Here is a 22524-nt window from a genome sequence, read left to right on the forward strand (position 1 = left end):
TTCATTTCTTTATTCTTGAGTATTTCCTGATGCCATTTTCACCTTTCAGTAAAACAAGGTGTTCTCTGGGGTTAGGAAGGAGGTGGTAGATTAAACCGCTGAGTCATGTTTCTTCTTCAGGGGAGGAGATTTGATGATGTTTATTTCAGGTGAAGGTCCTGAGGCCCTGAACACCTGGTGCCCCTCTGTAGCCCTGCCTCACCTCACACCAGCACCATGGAGGAGTTCTATGGTGTTCATGGGATTTTTTGTTGTTTTCTTTGCAATTAAAAGCTTCATTAACTTCTGATGTGTGGTAAATTATAAATTTAACTGCAGCGTCACTTCCGGTGGACCATGAAGCTCTGCCCACCCGCCATAGGCGTCACAGTGACGACTTGGCTCAACTTTTCCTCCACCTTCTGTCTATGCTTTGTCAATGAGGGTCTGATCAAGTTCTCCCCGTGTGGCATTTTATTCTGAAAGGTGCGACAGGAAGTTCACGTCATTCCGCTGTCTACCTTTAACGAACCGCTGGTTGATGTCAGCGTCGCCCCGCGGCTTAAATGATCCTCGTGCAGGAGCGTTTCGTAGTTCAGACACGGACGGAGACCGGGACTCTCCTCCACCTCCCCCTCCTCCTCTTCTCAGCACTCCTCCCTCCTCTCCCGCTCGCTCTCTCTCTCTCCTTCCTCCGAGCGCGTCCCGTGGATATCTCTCTCTCCGGAGCGCGTCCGGATCAGTCCCGCCTCCACATGTCCTCTGGTGCCGGCGGAGGCGGAGTGGACCGCGGTGGTTTCCGCCTGACTGCCGCTCAGCTCGCACCGGAACGCAGCAGCGGCACCGCGGACGCAGGAACACGCGCTTCTTGGACCGCGGCTCCGCGTCATGGATTTACCGCCGGAGAGGCGCGGAGTTCTGTGAGGATGGACGGAACAGGAGGGCGCTGCTAGACAGGTGCATCTGGGTCGGAACCACACCGAGAGAGGAAATGCTCAGAGGTGAGTGGAACATCCGCGGCGCGCGTCCAGGTCCACCCGCGCCTCGTGACTGGAACCAAACACGTCCACCGGATTTTCCTCTTTGTCAGTAACAGTACGGGCTGGAACCAACAGGCGGTTCCGACTGAGATAGAATAGCAAGACATGACCCGACACCCGAGGAACCGAACCAGGAGGTTCACGTTCCAAAGCTTAAATCCTCCTTTCAACTCGACCCGGGTTTGTTGCGTTTGAGTAAAATCACGAGGCGGAACCGGAGCCGAGGTCAGACGCGCACAGGAGAACCGAAGCGGAACGATTCCCGCCTTCACCTGGCGCGTTCCACCTGTTTGGAGGAACCTGTTCTCCGTTAGAACCATGTGCGCGCGCAGGTGCGCCTCCGCTCCGGTTCTCCTCGGATCAGCGCGGACGACAGACGCCCGCATGGCGCCGGTGACCGGGACTCCAGCCGGTCACCACGGGCGATCGGACCTTCCAGAGGCTTTTCGGTTCCATTCGAACCTGCAGCCTGTGACCACACAGCGTCACTTGTTACCTCTCACAAAGCTCGAACCCTGATCCGAACCGTCACCCTCAGCCGGGACTTACCCTTACTTAGCCCCGTTAGAGGACGAACGTGAACCCGTCAAGAGTTCAGGTCCCGGACAGATGAAGCCGCCCTCATCATCAGCAGCAGCGGGCTCGAGCCCTCAGAAGATGAAATCACGTGACCTCCAACGGCTGACTAACGTGATTACCGTGGACCGCCGGGGGGTCCGAGCGGCGGCAGAGGAGGCTGCTTGCGTCATCAGGGCCACGCGCTTTGACCCGGCGAGCGCGTGCGTGTTCTACTGAGCAGACCGGAGACGCGCCGTGACGAGAGAAGAACCGTCCGCCTCCGGCTCCAGCGTTTATCATCATCAACCAATCAGGGCCCCGCTGGCGGCGATGACGACAAACTCCCTCAATCTGCAGAAACAAAACAAAATAAAAATGATAACAGATAAAACACGTGACCTGTAGAGAGAGACGACAATTTTTCATTTTCATATTCTTGATCACGTCATATCTCGTGCCCCCACATTAGCTAAGTCGAGGGAACAAGTTCCAGCAGCTGGCGTGGCCTCCAGCTGACTTCAGTTCATCTGTGGCGTCGGGACAGAAGTTGTTCGCCGCTTCAGTTGTGTTTTATGTTTCTGAACAAGTTTGATGTGATCGCCACAAACTGACTCAGCGAGGGACCGCCTGAGGGCAGCTGAACCACGGGCAGAGTCACGTCCTTCTCCACTGGTGGCCTGCGTGGAACTGAACCGTGGGTGGAGTCACGTCTTTGCCCACTGGTAACCTGTGTGTAACTGAACCGTGGGCGGAGTCACGTCCTTGTCCACTGGTGGCCTACGTGGAACTGAACAGCGGGCGGAGTCACGTCCTTGTCCACTGGTGGCCTACGTGGAACTGAACTTGGGCGGAGTCACGTCCTTGTCCACTGGTGGCCTGCGTGGAACTGAACCGCGGGCGGAGTCACGTCCTTGTCCACTGGTGGCCTACGTGGAACTGAACTGGGGCGGAGTCACGTCCTTGTCCACTGGTGGCCTGCGTGGAACTGAACCGCGGGCGGAGTCACATCCTTGTCCACTGGTGGCCTACGTGGAACTGAACTGGGGCGGAGTCACGTTCTTGTCCACTGGTGGCCTACGTGGAACTGAACCGCGGGCGGCGTCATGTCTTTGTCCACTGGTGGCCTGCGTGGAACTGAACCGCGGGCGGAGTCACGTCCTTGTCCACTGGTGGCCTACGTGGAACTGAACCGTGGGCGGAGTCACGTCCTTGTCCACTGGTGGCCTGCGTGGAACTGAACCGTGGGCGGAGTCACGTCCTTGTCCACTGGTGGCCTACGTGGAACTGAAACGCAGGTGGAGTCAGGTCCTTGTCCACTGGTGGCCTACGTGGAACTGAACTGCGGGCGGAGTCACGTCAGCTGCTCCTGCAGCTGCACGGCTGTGGGACTCTGATAACCCTGTTCATGATGCGTGTGTGTAGAGGTACAACAGTAGAGGTACTACAACTGGAGCAGTTACTAGTCTACAAGTACTGCATCGGTGCAGGTACAGCTGCAGCCTGATACTTCCATGCAGCAGGTTTCACTGCTCTTCCTGCTCTCATCAGAGCTAAAATACTTTACCTCTCAACTACATGTACAACCCCAACTCATCACTTGAGGTACAAGTACAACTAATACTACTACTGTGCCCAATCAAAGAGGTACTTTGCCCAAAAAGTGTATTTTTCCTCTCAGGTACTCACAAGTAGCTGCTGCTTCTCCTCCTGCTCAGTAATCAGCTGGAAACAAATCATCCGTACACACGAGATGTTTGAGTTTCAGGCCTCGACAGGTGGAAGTGCGTGGGCGTCCCGCTCTGGATTTCATGTTTCCTCGTCTGCATTTACTTGCAATTCTTCAACAGCTGAGTCAAAGGTTCCGTATGTTCGTGTTTGCAGTGCAGGATGAGAACACTTCCTGTTCTGAGCTGAAGTCAATCGGGATCTCAAGCGAAGCTTCAGTTGAGTTTCATAAATTTGTCGTTGTCAGGTAGCAGGTTTTATGAAGCCAATGTGACTTTAGCCGAACGGCGAGCGCTGACTCTACAGCTGACAGCTGGAACGTCTGACTGAGGCGTTGGAACTCGGGAACCTGGAGACGAGCATCTGCAGGCATCCAGACCTCAACCAGGGATCCATGTCCACAAATGTTGTCTGGAATTCAGAGGATTCCTTCGCCATGAGGTCACAGAGGCGCCCATCAGATGTCACTAGCTGCACCCATGATTCCTGGCAAGCGTCCCCTTGAAGTTCTGATCCGTCGGCTGACGCGGTCGTCATGTGACAAAGATGCAAAATGACCTCGTTGCACGGCATCATTCATCATCAGTGCATCTGTCTGATGAGTCTCTCGTTTTCAAACTTCTCTATGTTCCAGAACCCTAAACGGAGTCCATTTTGATGTGATTTCACTCAACAGGAACCTTTGTTTCATGTCCAGACGCTTCGTTTGTGTCCACATTGACGAGAATCAGAGACAGAGACACTTGGCTCAAGTCTGCTTTGCCTTTCAAGTCCTCACGAACAGGAGACCTGAGCTCACTGAGACAGTTCCCTCCTTCATCACGTCTTTATGACTCCAGGATGCAGGAAGAGCCAGCCAGCAGGGTTAGCTTGAAGCTAACAGCAGATAAACTGTCCAATGTGGACGTTAGCATCTCAAGTTCTTGAGAGGCAAAGTAAACTTTCTGGGTGAGGGTTTGCTTTACTATCAGTGACTGATTAATTGAAAATGTCTTTATTGTATTTTTTAATGTGGTTTTAGCAAATCTTTTATATTTTTGCTGGATTTACTTATAAAATAAAATCTTGGAGCTTTTTTTTCTCTCCCCAGTTTGCCAATCGCCTCACCTGGAAAATGACCAAAATGCTATGCTATACGGCTAGCGCCCCCTGTGGATGAAAGACTGTTGTCCTGAATCACATTTTCCTCCATCAGCGCTGCAGCTGCGTCATCGGGCGCAAGCACGTGAGTGCGATGTGATGTCACGTGTGGTTAACGTGTGGTATCCGTGTCTTGCAGCGTGGATACTCTTCTTTCTCGTAGAAGAAGGTTTCGCTCTGGCGCAGAGAACCAAAGGTGAGCAACACAGAGGAAACAGCGCTTTGCTGAGATCCTGTCGTCCTGATTCTGCTCTCGTTCTCTGTCTCTCCCTCTCTCTCGCTCTTGCTCTCTGTCTCTCTCTCTCTGTCTCTCTCTCGCTCTCTCTCCCTCGCTCTCTGTCTGTCTCTCCCTCTCTCTTCATCCGTTTCTCCCTCCCTCGCTCTCTCTCCCTCCATCCAATCATTCTTTCATTGATCCCTTGACTCAGTAACCTGTGTGTGTGTGTGTGTGTGTGTGTGTGTGTGTGTGTGTGTGTGTGTCGTCTCTCTGCTTTAAGATTCCCTGAGCGAACATGTCAGCCAGAGCCCGAACCAGAACGACTGTGGCACCTGGGTCCGGAACATCAACGGTGGGGTGTTCACGTCCCCCAACTACCCCAACACCTACCCCCCCAACAAGGAGTGTGTCTACATCCTGGAAGGTAAAGAGGAGGCCCTTTTCGTTCTGAGAGTACAACTCGTTTTATGTAACCTCGAGCCCGTCTGAGCCATCCTGACTCAGCGTCACTGACTGCTGGGTGAAGAGTGAGGAGTGTTGCATTGTGGGTAGCCTCCGTCCCTCTAATCAGAGCGGAGCTGCGTTCATCTCTGACGGCCGGCTCGTGCCAGAAGACTCGGCTCCTGAATGAGAGACACAAGAGATGAACATCTGCTGCGGAGCGCAGTTTCAGTGAGGCAATAACTCGAAATAGTGAGTGTCCTTGTCCGCGCTTGGCAGGAATATCACATCCATCACTGATGTGGTGGTCCGCCGCGGGGGGGGGGGGGGGGGGGCTGTTTTCATCCTCAACGGAGTAACGGCTTGAAGTTGAATCAGACATGCAGATGAGACAGTGGGGTTAGGATTCACATGTGGCTCAAGGGCTCCCCCTGTGGACAGCACTGGAAGGATGAGGGAAGCCACTGGTGGGAGCAGTGGGGGGGGCAGACTGGGCGCATGGTGGTTCTGCAGCGTTTAGTGAAGCTCAGTGAGTGTGTCGTTTCCCAGGTCCATCAGCTACATAGAGTGATTCTTGTTCCTGCTCCGCGCGTGTGTGTGTGTGTGTGTGTGTGTGTGTGTGTGTGTGTGTGTGTGTGTGTGAGAGAGACAGAGAGAGAGAATGCTATAGGAACACATCAGGTGATGGTAGCAGGAAGTGCTGCAGATGTTCAAGCAGAAAGAGACACACTTGTGCTCAGAGACAGAGAAAGAGTGTGTTTATTTTAGTTTGCACGCCGCGGCGAACACACACACATGTCACCTTTGACCCCCCTCTTCCCACTGGAGCAGCGCATGCTCAGCGTCTCCATGACGGCGATGATTCAAAGACCCCCACCTCCAGCATCTGGGTTGAGTGTGATTCATCTCTGGAGGCAGGCTGAAATCTTCCTCGTTAAATATACTGTGTGTATGTGTGTTTGTGTGTTTGTGTGCATGTGTGTTTGGGCGTGTGTGTGTGTGCATGTGTGTTTGTGTGCATGTGTGTTTGTGTGTACGTGTGTTTGTGCGTGTGTATGTGTGTGTGTGTGTATGTGTGTACGTGTGTTTGTGCGTGTGTATGTGTGTGTGTGTATGTGTGTACGTGTGTTTGTGTGTGTGCATGTGTGTTTGTGTGTGTGCATGTGTGTTTGTGTGCATGTGTGTTTGTGTGTGTGTCTTCTTCAACAGATGAATTTGCAAATTTAAATGTGGATTTGCACAGTTTCCCAAGCTATTTGGTCCTCCAGTCTTCTTCTTCTTCTTCTTCCTGATGCATGTCTTCTTCTTCTCTGCTGGTCCTCCGGTGGCCCAGTGGCTGTTGCTCTTCAGGTGGAATCAGGACTGGTTCCGGACCCTGGGGGTTCTGCTGGGTCTGGTCCCCCTCGCTGGGCGTCCGAGCTCAACCCTGCAGAACCTGCCAGTGTTCCGGGATGCAGCACCTGTTTTTCTACCCTGATGCCTCCGTCCACCTCCTTCTCACTCAGGCGTTGTTGGTTCTTTGGCCTCAGAACGTGTCTGTTGAAGGTTAGCTGGGTGTAAAAGGGTCTTTAAGTGCTGCATGGTGAACGACTCCAGGCTTTCCTCAGGAGCAGCACAAAGCTGCTTGGCGTTCTTCTTCTTCACACTGATTTCTGACGGTTTCTTTCACCTCTTCGCCAAACTTGTGAGGAAGTTTGATGAACGGCGTGATGTTTCTGGGTGTGAGGCGGTGATGTGCTGGGCTGCCGCTCCTCCAGACGTTCCAGCAAAAAGAAACATTGATGTTCCTCCTGTCATGGACTTTGTCTCTGTTCTCTCTCTCTCTCTCCCCCCCGGTTGTCCCAAGCTCTCCCCCGCCAAAGGATTCAGCTGGCGTTTGATAAGAACTACTACATCGAGCCGTCATTCGAGTGCCGTTTTGATCACATCGAAATCCGCGATGGGCCGTTTGGGTTCTCGCCACCCATAAATCGCTTCTGCGGGGGCAAGAACCCGGGCCTGGTTACATCAACAGGCCGTTTCATGTGGATCAAGTTCACCAGCGACGAGGAGCTGGAAGGCCTGGGCTTCCGGATCAAGTACACCTTCATCGCAGGTATGGACGGAGAGGTGACGCCCCTGCGCCTCCACTCAAACACAGGACGGGATTCCGTTCTGGTTTGAAACATGACCTCGCTGTCAGTTGTCAATAAAAACCCGAAGTGAACATGTTCACTCGTGACCTTTTTTCCGTGACTGAGCTGAGATGTTGATGAGCTCCTTCCCAGAAGTCAGAAATGTTGTAGTTGACAAGGCGACTAAACGCAGACATCAGCTTCATCTGCAGGGCAGCGCCCTCAAACAGCATGACCGTCAAAAACAACAATAACGTGAGCAAACGAGACATTTTCATCTGAAGACAGGTGGCGTTCTTCTTCTCCTCAGCAGAACGTCAGAGCCTCCTAATTCCCCACACAATACGCCATGACATCAGCGTTTCATCAGGCCGCGGTCAGATGGAAGCTCCAGACAGCGCCGTCTTTGTCAGGCTCACATTAATGGGATCCTGTCTTGTGTTCTCTGCTTCCATATTTCTAGTGTGTGGATTGAAAGTAATACGCCTCCCAAATCTTATCATTTCAGACCCTGATTTCCATCTGCACGTGGGCGGACTGTTAAACCCCATCCCAGGTAAGCTCCTCTCGCAGGTTTGGCTCGGAGCCTTTTTGAAGAGCTGCTCTGTGCTCAGAAGCTTACCGCAGGCTATCTGAGCCTCTGACGCCAGTGCTGAACCTGCAGATGTACCATGACAGGCACACAATTGTAGTGAGAGGATGTCTAAATGCAGGAATACACAAATTTAAAGACATGAAGGAACACACACCTCTTTTATCCCACCGTTTCCTGCCTGTCTCTCTGCTCTCTCTCCTTTTGTCCTCCGTCCTAATCTGCTGGGCTCGCTCCTGTTCTACCGTAAATCCTTTACTTCTTCGGATAAAATCCCTCGTCTGTCCGTCTGTCTGTCATGCTCTTCTTCATCCTTCCCTTTTGCTACGTTGTCTTTTCTTCTCTGTTATTATCTCTGCCTGACGGAATGTTTTTCCCATCCGTCTGTCAGCAGGCTTTCACAAAATGTACCTGATTTTTCACAACACCTGTGTGAGCTGACAGAACCCGTCACGTTTCAGCGTGGATCTGTTGAACATCTCAAAATAACTGCTGTATTTTTGCCTTGCTGCTGGTCTCCTCCCTCCTCCGTCAGGTAACCCCAGTCTCACCTTCTCCATTTCCTCTTTCTCTGTTTTACAGACTGTCAGTTTGAGATTGGAGGATTTGACGGGATTATTCGCTCCAGTCAGGTGGAGGAGGAAGAGCGAGTGAAGCCTGGAGACGCTCTGGACTGCATCTGGACTATCAGGGCTCCTCCTCAGTCGAAGGTCAGTCTGGTGTATCAGCCATCGGGAATCGTGGTGGCGTTCGTCTGTCCTGCGACCTCTGTGGGTCACAGGCCATTTTAAGATACCGCACCTGCGACTGATGCTAGCACCTGTTGTTTAGCCTCCTCGCTAGCCTCCCACGCTGGCGGTGGGGAGTCCAGTAGCAGGCTGTGCCCGCGCTGTACTGCTTCCATCAACCTGGTTGAGTTCAAGCGGTGACATCATATCCTGCTGGAGCCTCATGGTGCCTGAACATCCCGTCCAATAAACATGAAACTAGCAAACTAGCAGCGGCCATCACACAGCCTTCGCCCTCAGGAGCGGCCAGCACCACTGATGAAGAAAAATATCTTCAGAAACTAATTATTAATGATAAGTTTATTGAAAAAGTTATTACTCTTAACTACGTAAAGTATTTTGTTAGGAAAACCTGCCCTTTAATTGAACAACGTGTCCTGAATGAGTGTGACGTTTGCATCAGAGAAGCTGTGACGGTGTCCACCGTGGATGGAGCGCCTGTGTTCTGGGGGCGTGGCTGGGCCTGACCAATGTAGCGACGCCAGGACGCCATCTTCAGTACATCTGTGCGTCGCTCGGAGAGCTGCTAGTTTGATCATCCAAACTGTCCTTAAAGGTCAAAGCATCTTGGATGATTTAATTCTGAGTGATCCAGATATGTCATTCTGCCTGCACCGATCCACTGCTACGCGAGCTCAGCTGCTCATGGAGGTGAACGCACTCCCCTGATGGAGATGTCACGCGTGGACATGGTGCCATTGTGCTCCGGTGGCTGAGAGCTCCTCCAGTGGTCGTGTCTGTATTGAGATGGTGATTAAATCCATAATGAGCAGAGCAAACACACAGGAGGCAGCAGGAGATGTGTGTGTGTGTGTGTGTGTGTGTGTGTGTGCGTGGATGCAGCTGTGGGGATTCATGAGTGGAGCCAAGAGAGAGAAGCTGGCCGTGTGCTCTCCTGAGTTCAGATATTTATGAGTGGAAATGGAAAATCCCACTGAAGTGACAATGCTAACCTGGCCAGAGTCGATTCATGGCGGCACGACTTCTGCTTCCTGAGTGAATGAGTCATCAGCACGCTCCGCTGAAGCTCCCTGACCACAAAATCCTGACATTCACTCTTTCATGCACAGCTAATTAACTATAAAAAGCAGATGCGCATTCACATGATCTATCCTGTCACATACTGTGAGCACCCAACTGTTCACATGATACACACGTGTACAAATATTTAAACATTACTCACACATGGCCTCTCTCTCTCTCTCTCTCTCTCTCTCTCTCTCTCTCTCTCTCTCTCTCTCTCTCTCTCTCATACACACACGCTCACAGATTAGCCGCCACAGTCGTGTCACTGGTCGTGCGGCGAGAAGCAACACTGAGGTCGATCTGAATTTAGCATCAGCTCTGCGTTGCCAGGCCAGTTATTAGCTCAACCAAGCAGAAGGAACAATGCAGCGTGCTGAGCCGCGGCGGCGCGAGCGGCTGCGTGCTCACAGGTGTTTCTGGGATGTTTCATCTGAGCTGCTTATCAAAGACATTAAATGTAATTATTTGCTCATTTAAACTGTCTGAGAATCAGGAGGAACTAATGGTGGTGTCGTTAGCGGAGCAGGTAGCTGGTCAGGAGAGGCCCTCAGGTGCCAACACCACCATAGCATGAACGCGTCTCCACTGACCTTCCTCGCGACGGACATGTAGAAATAACAAGCGCAGCCCAGTAGTTGATGGCACTGAGTGGATCAAGCGAGGCGTTTCCACAGCTCGGAATCATCTCGAGTAACAGAGTGGCTGATTTTATGAGGCAAATCTCCCAAGCAGCTGAACTTTTTCTGTCCGTACTTTTATCAGCAGGTAACGACATTAATCGTTGTGACCAAACAATCTACGAGACACAAACGAGACACTTGGATCATCAGTAGAGGCCTGATCAGACCTGCAGAAATCAGGTTTGTGGCTTCTCAGGGGTCCTGGGGGGCTGGGACCAACAGTCTGAGGAGGGTGGTAAAGCCTCGAAATTCCCCGCTGCAGCCTTTACTGACACCTTCAGCGCTGCAGGATGAAATCCTGGTCCTGGTCTCACCACAAACCTCAATGAGGCTTTTAACTGAAAACCCGTTTGAGTCCCATTGACTGGAGGATGAGGGATTCTGACATTCAAACAATCTAACGGGTGTTGGATCCACGTGTTCCCCTCTGTGACAAGTCAGGATCAGGGATTTAGTCAGGATGGCACCTGAGCGCCCCCTAGGGAGATGACCCAGGTACATCCAGGCAGGAGGAGGACCTGAGGGGTTAGGACCAGGGGGAGGGACAACATCTCCACGCTGGCCTGAGAACGGCTCCGGACTCCCAATCAGAGGCGATGGGTGCTGCCAGGGAAAGAGAACTTAGGGGTTTCCTGCTGGACCTGGAACCTCCATGACCCGATTCTGGATAAGAGGACTGACAGACAGACGGAGGGATGGAGGGATGGATGGAATAAATGAATGAATCTGTGTATCAACAGCCTCGTGAATGGAAGTAGAAAGAACTCATTGACAGGACCAGGCTCGGACACAGGACACAGAAGCAGGGTTCACGGCAAGGGATATTTATTGTCTTGTACTCCAAGCAGAGAAGTCAATGGGCTATGAAAACTTAATTACTCAGAGCTATAAAACTTGTACCAAATGAAAATCTCTCCAATCAAGGAGGAAAACAAAGGCTATTAAATATTACCCATAAATGAAAATCTCTCCAACTGCGGAGGAAAAAACAGAATAAAGGAAACTCACGAACAACAAGAACGCTCCTGAAAACTGGAGGCCTAAAACTATGAAAGTTAACCAAAATAAAACACTCCAAGCAGAGGAAAGCAAAGGGCTGCAAACTTATCTACACAATCTAGACGAGTGAATAAAACTGACAACAGGCAGGCTGCGTTAACAAGGTAGAGGCTGTGGCAGACTGTGGATCAACGGGCTGGTGTATTATAGTTGAACTGTAGTTTATTAGTGTATTGTAGTTTTATTGTAGTTTATTAGTGTATTGTAGTTTTATTGTAGTTTATTACAGTGTATTGTAGTTTATTACAGTGTATTATAGTTGAACTGTAGTTTCTTCTGCAGCCTCTCTGGGTCCGCTGCTCTAACAGGGACAGTTCCCCACAGAGGGACCAATGAAGGCTCATGTCATCTAAATATTGTTGAACAGTTCACATCGCTGGTGCTGAGTGTGTCGTGCTGAGGCAGCCGTGCCCCCCCCCCCCGTTCAGGACCTGGTGACACGCCTGGGTCTCGTTCTGGAACTGAAGGAGAAAAAGACCCCAGACAGGCAGAGGCAGCACCAGTGTGTGTACCCACTGCACTGGGTGTCAGGGCGGTGGGATTACTGACGGACTCGTCTGGCTGACTGCTCGCCGTTCTTCTATTCTTCCTAAAATGTCGCACTCGTGCACCAGCATGGCGGTCGTCAAACATGTGCACTGTCACCCTGAATTTAGGAGCCAGTTTACTGACATCTCTCCCAAAGATGTGAGGGCAGACGTCACTGCCACGAAGCGGCTGAGAATCTTTCTGCCTGGAGCTTCTGCTGTTCATGACCTACCAGTGAACCCTCTTCTTGTCCTGCTGCCATGTTGATCCTGGCCTACTTAGCATCTTTATACACGCAGAGTACGACTGGACGTTCCTGCGTGGCTCGTTTGGTCCGGTCAGTGCGTGAAGACATGACTGTTCTCCTAATGCTGATGCATGCGAGCATGCTGGGCTCACTGCTGCCGCTCGGGTCTTCGTAGACGGTTCAGCTCCCGGTTCTGTTGGCGCAGATGTGAGTCCATGTGGATCCCCACGTTTCATTCATCTCCTTTCTTTTGTTCTGTCTGTCTGCAGATCTACCTTCGCTTCATGGAGTACCAGATGGAACACTCCAACGAGTGCAAGAAGAACTTCGTGGCCATTTACGACGGCAGCAGCGCCATCGAGAACCTCAAGGCCAAGTTCTGCAGCACCGTAGCCAACGATGTGATGCTGGACAATGGAGTGGGAGTTGTTCGAATGTGGGCCGATGAAAAGAGCAGACTCAGCCGCTTCCGCATGCTCTTCACCTCCTTTGTTGACCGTGAGTGTTTGTTTTTGAGTAACTGATCCCAGACCTGCTCCCCAGCTACCGCCATTACTTTTATAAGTAACATGTTACGTTACAAGGGCTGCACGGTGGTGCAGTGGTCCTCACTGTGGCCCCCCAGCAAGAAGGTTGTGGGTGGAGCCCCGGCTGCAGCACGGGGTCTTTCTGTGTGAGTCTCCATGTTCTCCCTGTTCCTGCTGGGTTCTCTCTGGTACTCCAGCTTCCTCCACAGTCCAAAGACATCAAGAGGGACCAGGTTAATCCAGACTCTAAATTGACCGTAGGCGTGGCTGGGAGAGCCAATGGTTGTCTGTCTCTATGTGTTGGCCCTGCCATGGACTGGTGACCTGTCCAGGGGGAAGGCTGCTGGGATAGGCTCCACCCCCCCCCCCCCCGCAACCCTTAACGTAGGAATAAGCGGAAGACGATGGATGTTACGTTACAAGATAGAACTCATGATATGTAACTTATGTTACCTACTCAGAAAAACTAACTTGTTACTTTACCTTGTTACCAAAATTGAAGAGCGGTTTTCATTCCCTCCTCACATGAATCGTCTCCTTCCTGAAAGATTGATTGATTTATGAGGAAAACACATCTAATCAGCACTTCCAGGACACGTGCCAGTGTCGGCCAGCTGGCTAATTTCCACCCACAGTCCTTTAGCGAGATGTTCTGAAACCAATAATCAATTCTAATATTTGTAAAAGTTGGAGACTTCATCACTGATTGTGGTCTACATCTGTGTTGAGTGGCGGCGGCATCGTTCTCCTGGTTCAAGGGCGGTGATTGATTACTCTACAGGTGCGGCTGACAGACGCTTGTCACCCTTTGCGTTTCGCTGCGATGTTCTTGTCCCGTGTTGCGCTGTCCTCTCTGACATCTCGCTGAGCTGTACATCCTCACTGCCCCTCACCTCAGGTCTCGCCGCTGCCCCACGAATCAGAAACACAGGAAACGCATGAGGAATCTTCTACAACAAAGGATGACTTATTTGAAGACACAACTGAATAAATGATAACAACTGCAACACTAACGAGTCACGTTACTGGTTTGAACCCGAGAATAATCGCGTCTGCCACGGTATCGTGATGGTAGCACCAGCTGCTGCTGTCAATAAGGATTCCAATCATCTGGTGCAGCTACGCTGAACACGTCAGTCACAGCAGGTGTGTTTTTTTTTCACTCATCATGTGACGACCTTCAAAATAACACAGTCTCCATAGTAACGGCTCCATTTCTGCTGCAAGGCAAGTAGAACAAACGGGACCAGCCTGTTTAACAACCCGCAACTGGCTCGTTCTGAGCTGTAGCGGCGCGGTGGCTCTGCTGCCCCTTCAGGCAGAAGCCCAGCCCGTTGTCAGGGGCCATGAATGCACACGGAAGTCTCACTTCAGCCATGAATGCCAGCAACACTGACACGTTTTGAAAGCACACATACGAGAACAGCTGTTATTGACTCAGGAGTCTTTGCTTATGACAGGAAACCTGCTGTGAATCGATTTTAAACGTGTTGTCTGAGGGACAGGGAACTTCCAAACTGATGCTCTTAAGGTTGCACATGCAGGAAACCATTTTTCTGGAAGCACACACAAATATTTTCATTAAATGCCTGAATAGACTGAGATATTAATTGCCACATTCTCCTCACTCTTTCCAAACCCCGAGTGCATGCTAATGTTGTTTTCATCAGCAAACCCATAACCATGGCAGTCAGAACTTAATGGCCTTTCAAATTCAGCGAGTTTCTTTCACTCTGCCAGTCCTTAGGAGCATTTGGATCCTCATTAATTCTGATCACGCTATGTTCATCTCAGAGAAGTCTCTTGAATAACTCCCCAACTTTATTTGGTCGGAGATAGCGGCTGGTTGCAAGTTGACCTGGAGGTCAGATGGAACCGTTAATCTTTGTCGCTCAGAGAAGGAGATGAGGTTCGCCTCCCTCACTCCATCATCCTTAATGTGCTCCACCTTCCACACAAGCGCTCTGACATGGAAATCAAGACTTTGAAAAATGTGCGCGCTCAAACACACGCACACACACACGCGCGCACACACACACACACAGTACATTCAGGCACAACACGCTGGGGAACACAGATATGTGTGTATGAGGGGAGGCGACATTTTGAAGGCAGCAGACACATAATTGTTTTGGAAGTGATGGCAGTGTCAGGGGGACCGACCCCATCTGCAGGACTGGGAGGCCAGCACGCACACACACACGCACACACACACACGCGCGCACGCACGCACACACATGGTCGTTTAACCCCGAGGCAGAGGAGGCAGCATCATGGTGGACCATGAGTAGAGGTGAAGCTAGTGGAGCAGACCGCAGTCTGTTTCAGCTTTGATAAAAGGGTGTGTGTGTTTGTGTGTGTCTGTGGGTGTGTGTGTGCAAAAGGACAGTGAGGTGGAAAATGGTTGTTAAAGGGTAAAGGATAGTTTGTTGGTGTGAAGAAGCCATAAATATTTGTTTGCTGAGGCAGAAATAAAGAGAACTAAAGTAGAAAGAGAGCGATGTAGGGACGAGTCCTGAAACCTGGAAGCTAACAACCGGTCCTCTTGTGTCCAAGTCTGGGATTTTTGATTGGGTTTTCTGTAAAATGCCTGAAATAAAGTCTGTGAGTCAGACTAGCTTCAGATATTTTAGCATAACATTCTACGTCTTAAAAAGACATCAGTAAATACCACAAGCTGGTAGGCCGTGCTCAGACTGCCAGCCCAACCAGATTATTCTTTTGTCAGATTAGTTTTGGACAGTCAGAACAGCCACAAACCACGTGAGCCGGGATGGTTTCCAGTCCGACAGATGAAGCACGGTGTGGACGCTTGAGTTGGATTTCAACACGTCTCACAGACAGAAAATGGCTGTCAGTAAATTGAAGTTTGCGGTCCGAATCAGCTCAAGTGTCTCAAAAAAAACAAGGTCGCTAACGAGAGTCGAAGGGAGAGGTCACTCAAGGTCATGGTCACTTCCTGTTGGACTCCAACGCACACCTCCCCTCACATCTGTGCGTTTACGTTCCTGACAGCCTCAGTGAATGGGGCAGGTATATTTAGAGTTTTACTACATAAAGATGACAAAATCTGGATTAACATAGTCTCTTAATTAGTCATAAGTGTGCTTTGGGCATAACGTTAATTAAAGCAACTCGAGTGCCATCCCCCGTTTCCGTTAAAAATCATGAGTCCTTGCACTTTTGGCACATTGTTATTTAAACGGGGAATCAGCAAGTTGGAGGAACCACCAGTTTTCTGCTGAGGGAACAACTTGTTTCTTTGCTTGTCTGCCTTGACAACTTATTTAGGGGCTAAAAGTTTAATTGAGCTCACTGTGGAGAGGTTCTTCTGTCCTGTCAAGTTTATAACCACAGTTTTTGTTTTGCTGCTTGCAGGAGCGTAGACATGTTAGCAATTACTGAGAGCAGACGTCTGTAAAGTGCTGAAGAAAGAGCTGTACATCAGCGCTGAACATAAAGAAGTGACCTGGAAAGGTTCAACATAATGAGCTCCAGATTTACTCCTAGCACTTCCACCCTGTGAACCTGGACTGAGAGAGACGCTTTGCATGTGTAGAGGAGCGCAGCGCCTGAGCTCCCATCAGATCTCAACCCTTCCTGTTAGCGTGCCGCTGTAAGAAGTCACGCTGCTGTGCTTCACACGCGAGTGCTTAATGAGGCGACACTCGGTCTTCTACAAGCTGATGGGGATTCTTGTTGTATCAAGTCGTGCTATTTGCTGGCACCTAAAATGTCCATTAATGAGCCCTGTTCTTCTTCACAATCAATGAGGTTGAATTTAATGGTGACTCCTGAAGAAACTTCCAGGTTTATGAGCCGGATGAGCAGCGGCAGGACGTGTGAGCAGGAGTGACTGACCTGTCAGATGGTAGTGCTGATCGTCTCTGCATGTCCGTGTGTGTGTGTGTGTGTGTGTGTGTGTGTGTGTGTGTGTGTGTGTGTGTGTGTGTGCGCGTGTGTGGTGCATAAAACAACATTAAGTGTTTGAGTGCTGTTCAGGAGGAAAAGCACTATACATAAACAGACCATTTCCCCAGATGAGAAAAGAACATTTGCTTTTCCAACAAGCACTCTGTGCCAAGTGGAAGTTTGGCCCCAAACGTCATCAAACATGAATATGAAACATCCTAGAACAGGCTTTCATGAACGCGCCGCTGGTGTTTAACCAGGAGCTCGTCTCTGCAGGACAGCCACGTCCCTAATGAGGTCACACACGTGAAGAAGAAAGAGGCCTCTTTGTTTGGGATGAGTTATGATTTTGTTGTAAATGAATGAACATGGCTGAAGGCTCAGTTGAGATGTTGGGCCGCACGTTCACCTGTTTACACCCCAGTTTGACCTCCACTGAAGCAGAGGAGGTCCCAACCTCAACACAGCTTTCAGGGCTCAGTTCCAGCTGCATCTGTAACTGGGCCGTTTCCCTCCGCAGGGCTTGATGGTGAAGACACACCCCAGAACAGATAAATGTGTTATGTGACTGCTTTTCTACCCTTCACTCGCTGCGCTCCTCACAGAGGGAGCAGGTTCTCCATAACCTGTTGTGCAGTGAAAGCGTCTACGCCCGAGCATCCATCTGCATCCTCCTGACTGGCAGCGCGTCAGTCTCCAGGGCCGAGCAGCCGCCATCAATTACACGTCAGCTCCGTCTCCGCCACCTCAGCCTTCATATGCCGACAGTCACTTTAATGTGAGGTGTCTCCTCGCGCCTGCCTGACCGTCAGCACCCCGGGACCACCTCAGCCATTTTCAGCACCCCCACCCTGCTTTTCACATTCTCATTTCCTGCTTCTCCCTTGACATGAAGGCTACAGCTCAGAGAGGCTGCCAGCGTCACCCCCCATCATCGCCCCCCCATCACCCCTTAATGCTGCTCTGACAGGAGATCCTGATGTATGACCTCATGTAACTGCCTCCATTAGACCTCTGAGCAGAAATAATGAAAAGCCATCTTTTATCACATGCCCCCATAGACTCCGTCAGACAAATTATTGTTCTGCTAATGTTCTTAATGCTATTATCATCTGAATACCTCGTGGGCCTCTCCCTGTGTCGACGTCTTTCACTGAGATTCTTTTCTAAATGTCTCTGTCTCTGGCCTGCAGCCCCCTGCTCCGCCAACACATTCTTCTGCCACAGCAACATGTGCATTAATAACTCCCTGGTGTGCAACGGCGTACAAAACTGCGTGTATCCGTGGGACGAAAACCATTGCAAAGGTAGGTGTTTTGCCAGCCTTCCCATCTCCCTGTTGTTCTTCTCTCATTTCTTCATCTGTCCCCCCCCCAGAGAAGCGATCGAAGGGTCTCTTCCATCAGATCACTAAAACCCACGGCACGGTCATCGGAGTCTCGTCAGGAATCGTTCTGGTTCTTCTTATCATCTCCATTCTGGTCCAGATGAAGCAGCCCAGGAAGAAGGTAACTCCTCCCATGCAGCAGCACAACTGGGGAGCAGCAGGAGGGCGAGGAGAGGGTGGGAGAAGAGAGGAAAAAAACTCACCTTTAGATGGCACCAGGATACGCTATCTGTGTCAGTAAACACATCCCAGCACCACAGAGTCATGAGTGACCAACCACAGAGAGTTTTTAACCTCTCAGTTTAGCTGATTCTTTTTAAAATGTCCCGTAGTTACCAGAAGCCACTTTGAGTCAACATTATTATCAGCTACCAGTGTTCCGCAGCTGCAGCATCACACACTCTCGCTAGATCATTCACAGCAGGATCAGACGGGTATTCATTCACTATGGAATCGTTTTCAAAAAATATCCCACTCAGTGACATGTGACACCTCGAGCTCGCAACACAAAATATTAGACAAGACGAAGACAAGACGGCCAGCATGACGAAAGCTGAGATGCTGTTCAGTTCTGGGCTGGTAAACTCATCCCTACCACTGAATGGAGGAAATAACGGAGGCCAGATGTGAAAAAGAAATGAGTTCACAAGGAGAGTGCGGCCGTTACACGCAGCTGCAACTGTTCTGAAACCCACCATTAACCAGACTGCACATTCAATCATCCACAGAGGGATTTGTGAAAGCTGAAATTGTAAACATGCAAGTTCTGTTCAAACTTCTGGTTTCATGTTAAAAAATATCTCTCGTCTTATTTTCATCTGGCTGTGAAAACACAAACCTCTGAAGTGTGTGAGGTCCGTTCACCCTGACCGCACACACGCGGCACCGCACTGTGAGACTCTTCAGTGGATCTCTGACCATCAGTGCTGAGGCTCAAGCTCGAGGTACCAGACCTGCAGTCCTGTGCTCATGAAGGAGCCGCACTCAAAGTTACATCTGTGACCTCAGAGGCACGACATCGACCCTCAAGAGGCCGGAAACCCACCTTTTGACTAAGAGAAACGAGGTGAACTGACAGGAGCCAGCTAGACTGTCAAAAGGGCCAATGATGAACGCGATGCATGGAAAACATAAAAACCCCACCGAGACACGACTGCTCTGCTGCGATGGGAACGAAGTCCGCCGGCTTCTCTAGAGAGTGACCCGTGTACCCAAACCCTGCATTCACATGGGAATGTGCAGGGAGAAAGGGGGGAGGCTGAAGGGGGGAGGCTGTTGGATGTCAGTGGCTTTACTCGGTCAGTTGTTGAATGTTGGTGTCATGTCTGCTGCTAATCACTGTCACGTTACTGTCCTTTCAAGGTTGTTGCTCGCCGGCCTGGTGTCTTCAACAAAGCGGGCTTCCAGGAGGTCTTCGACCCGCCCCACTACGAGCTCTTCTCTCTACGTGACAAGGAGATGTCCTCCGACTTAGCGGACCTGTCTGAAGAGCTGGACAGCTTTCACAAGGTGCGGCGCTCCTCCACCATGTCCCGCTGCGTCCACGAGCACCACTGCGGCTCGCAAGCCTCAGTGGTTACAGGTGGCGGCAGTATGAAGCACAGCCGCACCACCCTGAGCTCCATGGAGCTGTCCTACCACAACGACTTCTCCAAGCCACCGCCCATGAAGACTTTCAATTCCACAGCCAGCTACAAGAAGAGCTGCTACGGCTACAAGCAGCACTCACAGACTCACGACTGCGACCAGCAGGTCATCGAGGACCGCGTCACAGAGGAGATCCCCTGTGAGATCTATGGGCGTGGGGGAGGAGGAGCCACCGGTGGAGTGGGAATGGGAGGAGGAGGAGCATCAGGAATGGCAGGAGGAGGGATTGGAGGAGCAGTTGGGATTACCGGAGGAGTGGCAATGGGCGGCATGGCGGGAGGAGTGGCGATGGCCGGGCCCAGTGGCATCGCCGGAGGAATCGGCGGTGGGATGGCGGGAGCCTGCGGAACCCTCAGCGTCCGTGGCACCAGTGCTCGTAACAGTGCTACCATAGTTGACCCCCAACAGCGCTCCATGTCCATGGACTTCTAGATGGAGACGAGTGGCAGAGAAGCAGAGAGAAAAAGCAGATGAACTTCACATTTCACTCACTGAACGAGGAAGAAGAGAAGAGAGGAATCGATTGCTCCTGTCTGTCTGTTCTTCAGGAAACGGCGAGGCATCTGGTGCTCTTCGGAATGGGAAGCAAGAACCGAGGGACCAAAAGAAAAGAACCACAGTAGAAACTAGATTCCTCCTTCAGGATGACGATGTTGTCTTTCCTCCAAACTTCTAATTTCATTTGATCTCCTTTCGTCAGACTCACAGGAGGAGAACATTCCTGCATGCAGACTTCGGCTGGTTGAAGACCAGGAAGCCACTCGGTCACTGAGAGGGAACGTTGGAGACGTGTTAGGTGCAGTTTTTACATGTATTCACCTGCCATGCACAGATATATGATATATAGTGTGTTCTCTAATAATTTATTTTATTTTTGTCAGTGTACCGTACTGTTCAAAGCACTATATATCCAGCCTCGTCATGATGCTCGGCGTTTAAATCTTTCATCTTTTTCAATTGTTGCTGAGGAGATTTAATGCAGTCGTCAGCGGCGGCGGCTCCGACCAGACCTCTCATTTCACTCACTGAAAGAGGAAAGGGAGATGATGAGAAGAAAGAAATCGATTCCTTCTGTCTTCTCCTCTGCCTTTGCTCTCCAAACAGTGTTGATCCAGCCTCATCATGATGCTTAAATCGTCCATCTTTTTCAATTCTCGGAGCGACTGTGGTGACGGCGGCGGGGAGGCGCGTGATTGTCACAGACGAGGACAGCGATGGGTTGTTAGTGTAAGAATGACACGGTTTTCATGGTCGCCTCCCAGGTGCCATCCGTTCAGCCTGCTCAGGAAGAGCACATGAAGAGACTCTTATTTTGGTAAGAAATAGTGAAAAAAAACTAGTATTCCTGCTGTGTGAGATTTATAGACTGAGTTTTCAGGCTGTGATTTTTAATTATGTGACACGAAGGGTTTGGTTTTTGAGACATGAAGGATGTGGAATAGCAGCCATCCCAGCCCTGAACTCCTGCCACCTTTAACAGAAGAAGACGTAATTCCTCGATTTTCCTTTGAACTGAGTGTGTAAAACAAGCACAACGTGTTTCCCTAAAGAGACAGACATGTAGCCTATATGGGACTCATTATGATTTACCCGCTGGTTGTATAATTTCATTCTGTTGGATTAAATGAGTGCTTACTCTCGTCCCTGTGTGAGCTTTTGTTTTCTTTATCAACGAGACACACGGAATAACGGGAGCGGGCCAGAGGGTGCAGACGCTGCAGCAAGGTAAGACACACGTAAAAGAAACAGCCGCTTGGTTTCTTTCGCTCAAACAATTTAGGAAATTATGTTCAAATAATCTTTAGGGCAGAGTTAATGAGGATGCAGTAGGATTACACCTGCTTTTATGGCCCGACTCTTTAGTTCCTGTCTTAATATAAGACAGAGTTCAAGAGTGGACTTGGGTTCGTTTCTCTGTTCATCACTCAAACTCCACTCACGCTTTTCCTCTGCTGTCATGATGCATCACCCTTTCTACAGCTTTGGGCATCTTTTTTCAAATACGCAACCTTCAGATACACTTTGCCAGGCGCATGAGGCGTCACATGATGACGCAGATACATAAATAAATAAATAGATAAATCGGCCTCCTACTGGAAGAGCGCCGAGAGGCCGATCCTCTGCCTCGGCCCGTGTTACCTCTTAAATAATTCTACCAAACTAGCAGAATATTGCAATTTTATTCAGGCTACATTGAATTAAAGTCTAATACAAAAATAAGGTAAAATTTCAAGTCTGCCCAGTGACATTTATGAGTTTATAACTGAAAAACAGTAAAATTCTGTGAAACTACTGAGTGCGTCCCTTGCGACCACGTGTGAACACAGGATGGGGTGTCTCCCAAAGACGTTAAAGCTAAAACTGGTCGTCCCATTGCAACCTTGGTGTCTGCCATTTTGGACTGAAAAAAACTTATGAGACAAATGAGCAAATACGTGGGATCTTGTCACAGAAAAGATTGATGCCACTTTGAGTCCACGGCTTCTTTTCTCTTTTAAAGTAACTGATAGGAAACTGCAGCTGGCACAGAAACAACTGTCCACGTTTACGAGGGGATGGTGTGTGCATGTGAATGTTTTTGGGTGATAAAGACGCTGCCAGGAATCAGAGAATGGACACGACAAAAGGAATTCCTCTCTAGTCGTGTCGGTCAAAGCTGAACATTACGATCTTTGCAAAAAAAGCAGAATTTATTGCAGAGAAGTTTTGGTTGTCATAGCCGGTGCCACATCACCATAAAAAAAAAAATTCTGGACAGGTCACCAGTCCATGGCAGGGCCAACACATAGAGACAGACAACCATTGGCTCTCCCAGCCACGCCTACGGTCAATTTAGAGTCTGGATTAACCTGGTCCCTCTTGATGTCTTTGGACTGTGGAGGAAGCTGGAGTACCAGAGAGAACCCAGCAGGAACAG

The 22524-nt window shown here is 50.2% G+C and overlaps 1 protein-coding gene across 1 annotated transcript; it reads left to right on the forward strand.

Moving 5' to 3' along the window:
• The first annotated feature begins 478 nt into the window (after nucleotides 1-478).
• On the forward strand, nucleotides 479-21248 carry neto2a (neuropilin (NRP) and tolloid (TLL)-like 2a). The gene is made up of 10 exons (XM_086190677.1): nucleotides 479-980; nucleotides 4582-4638; nucleotides 4940-5083; nucleotides 6947-7195; nucleotides 7723-7770; nucleotides 8389-8516; nucleotides 12404-12632; nucleotides 17767-17880; nucleotides 17951-18081; nucleotides 19323-21248. Exons 1-10 carry the CDS (start codon nucleotides 521-523, stop codon nucleotides 20037-20039), a joined length of 2277 nt encoding a protein of 758 aa, XP_086046803.1. The 5' UTR covers nucleotides 479-520; the 3' UTR covers nucleotides 20040-21248.
• Nucleotides 21249-22524: the final 1276 nt, after the last annotated feature.

This window comes from Aulostomus chinensis, chromosome 2 (assembly GCF_037954235.1).
Source record: "Aulostomus chinensis isolate RoL2024-O1b breed Wild chromosome 2, RoL_Achi_v1.0, whole genome shotgun sequence".
In the NCBI taxonomy this organism is placed as follows: domain Eukaryota; kingdom Metazoa; phylum Chordata; class Actinopteri; order Syngnathiformes; family Aulostomidae; genus Aulostomus; species Aulostomus chinensis.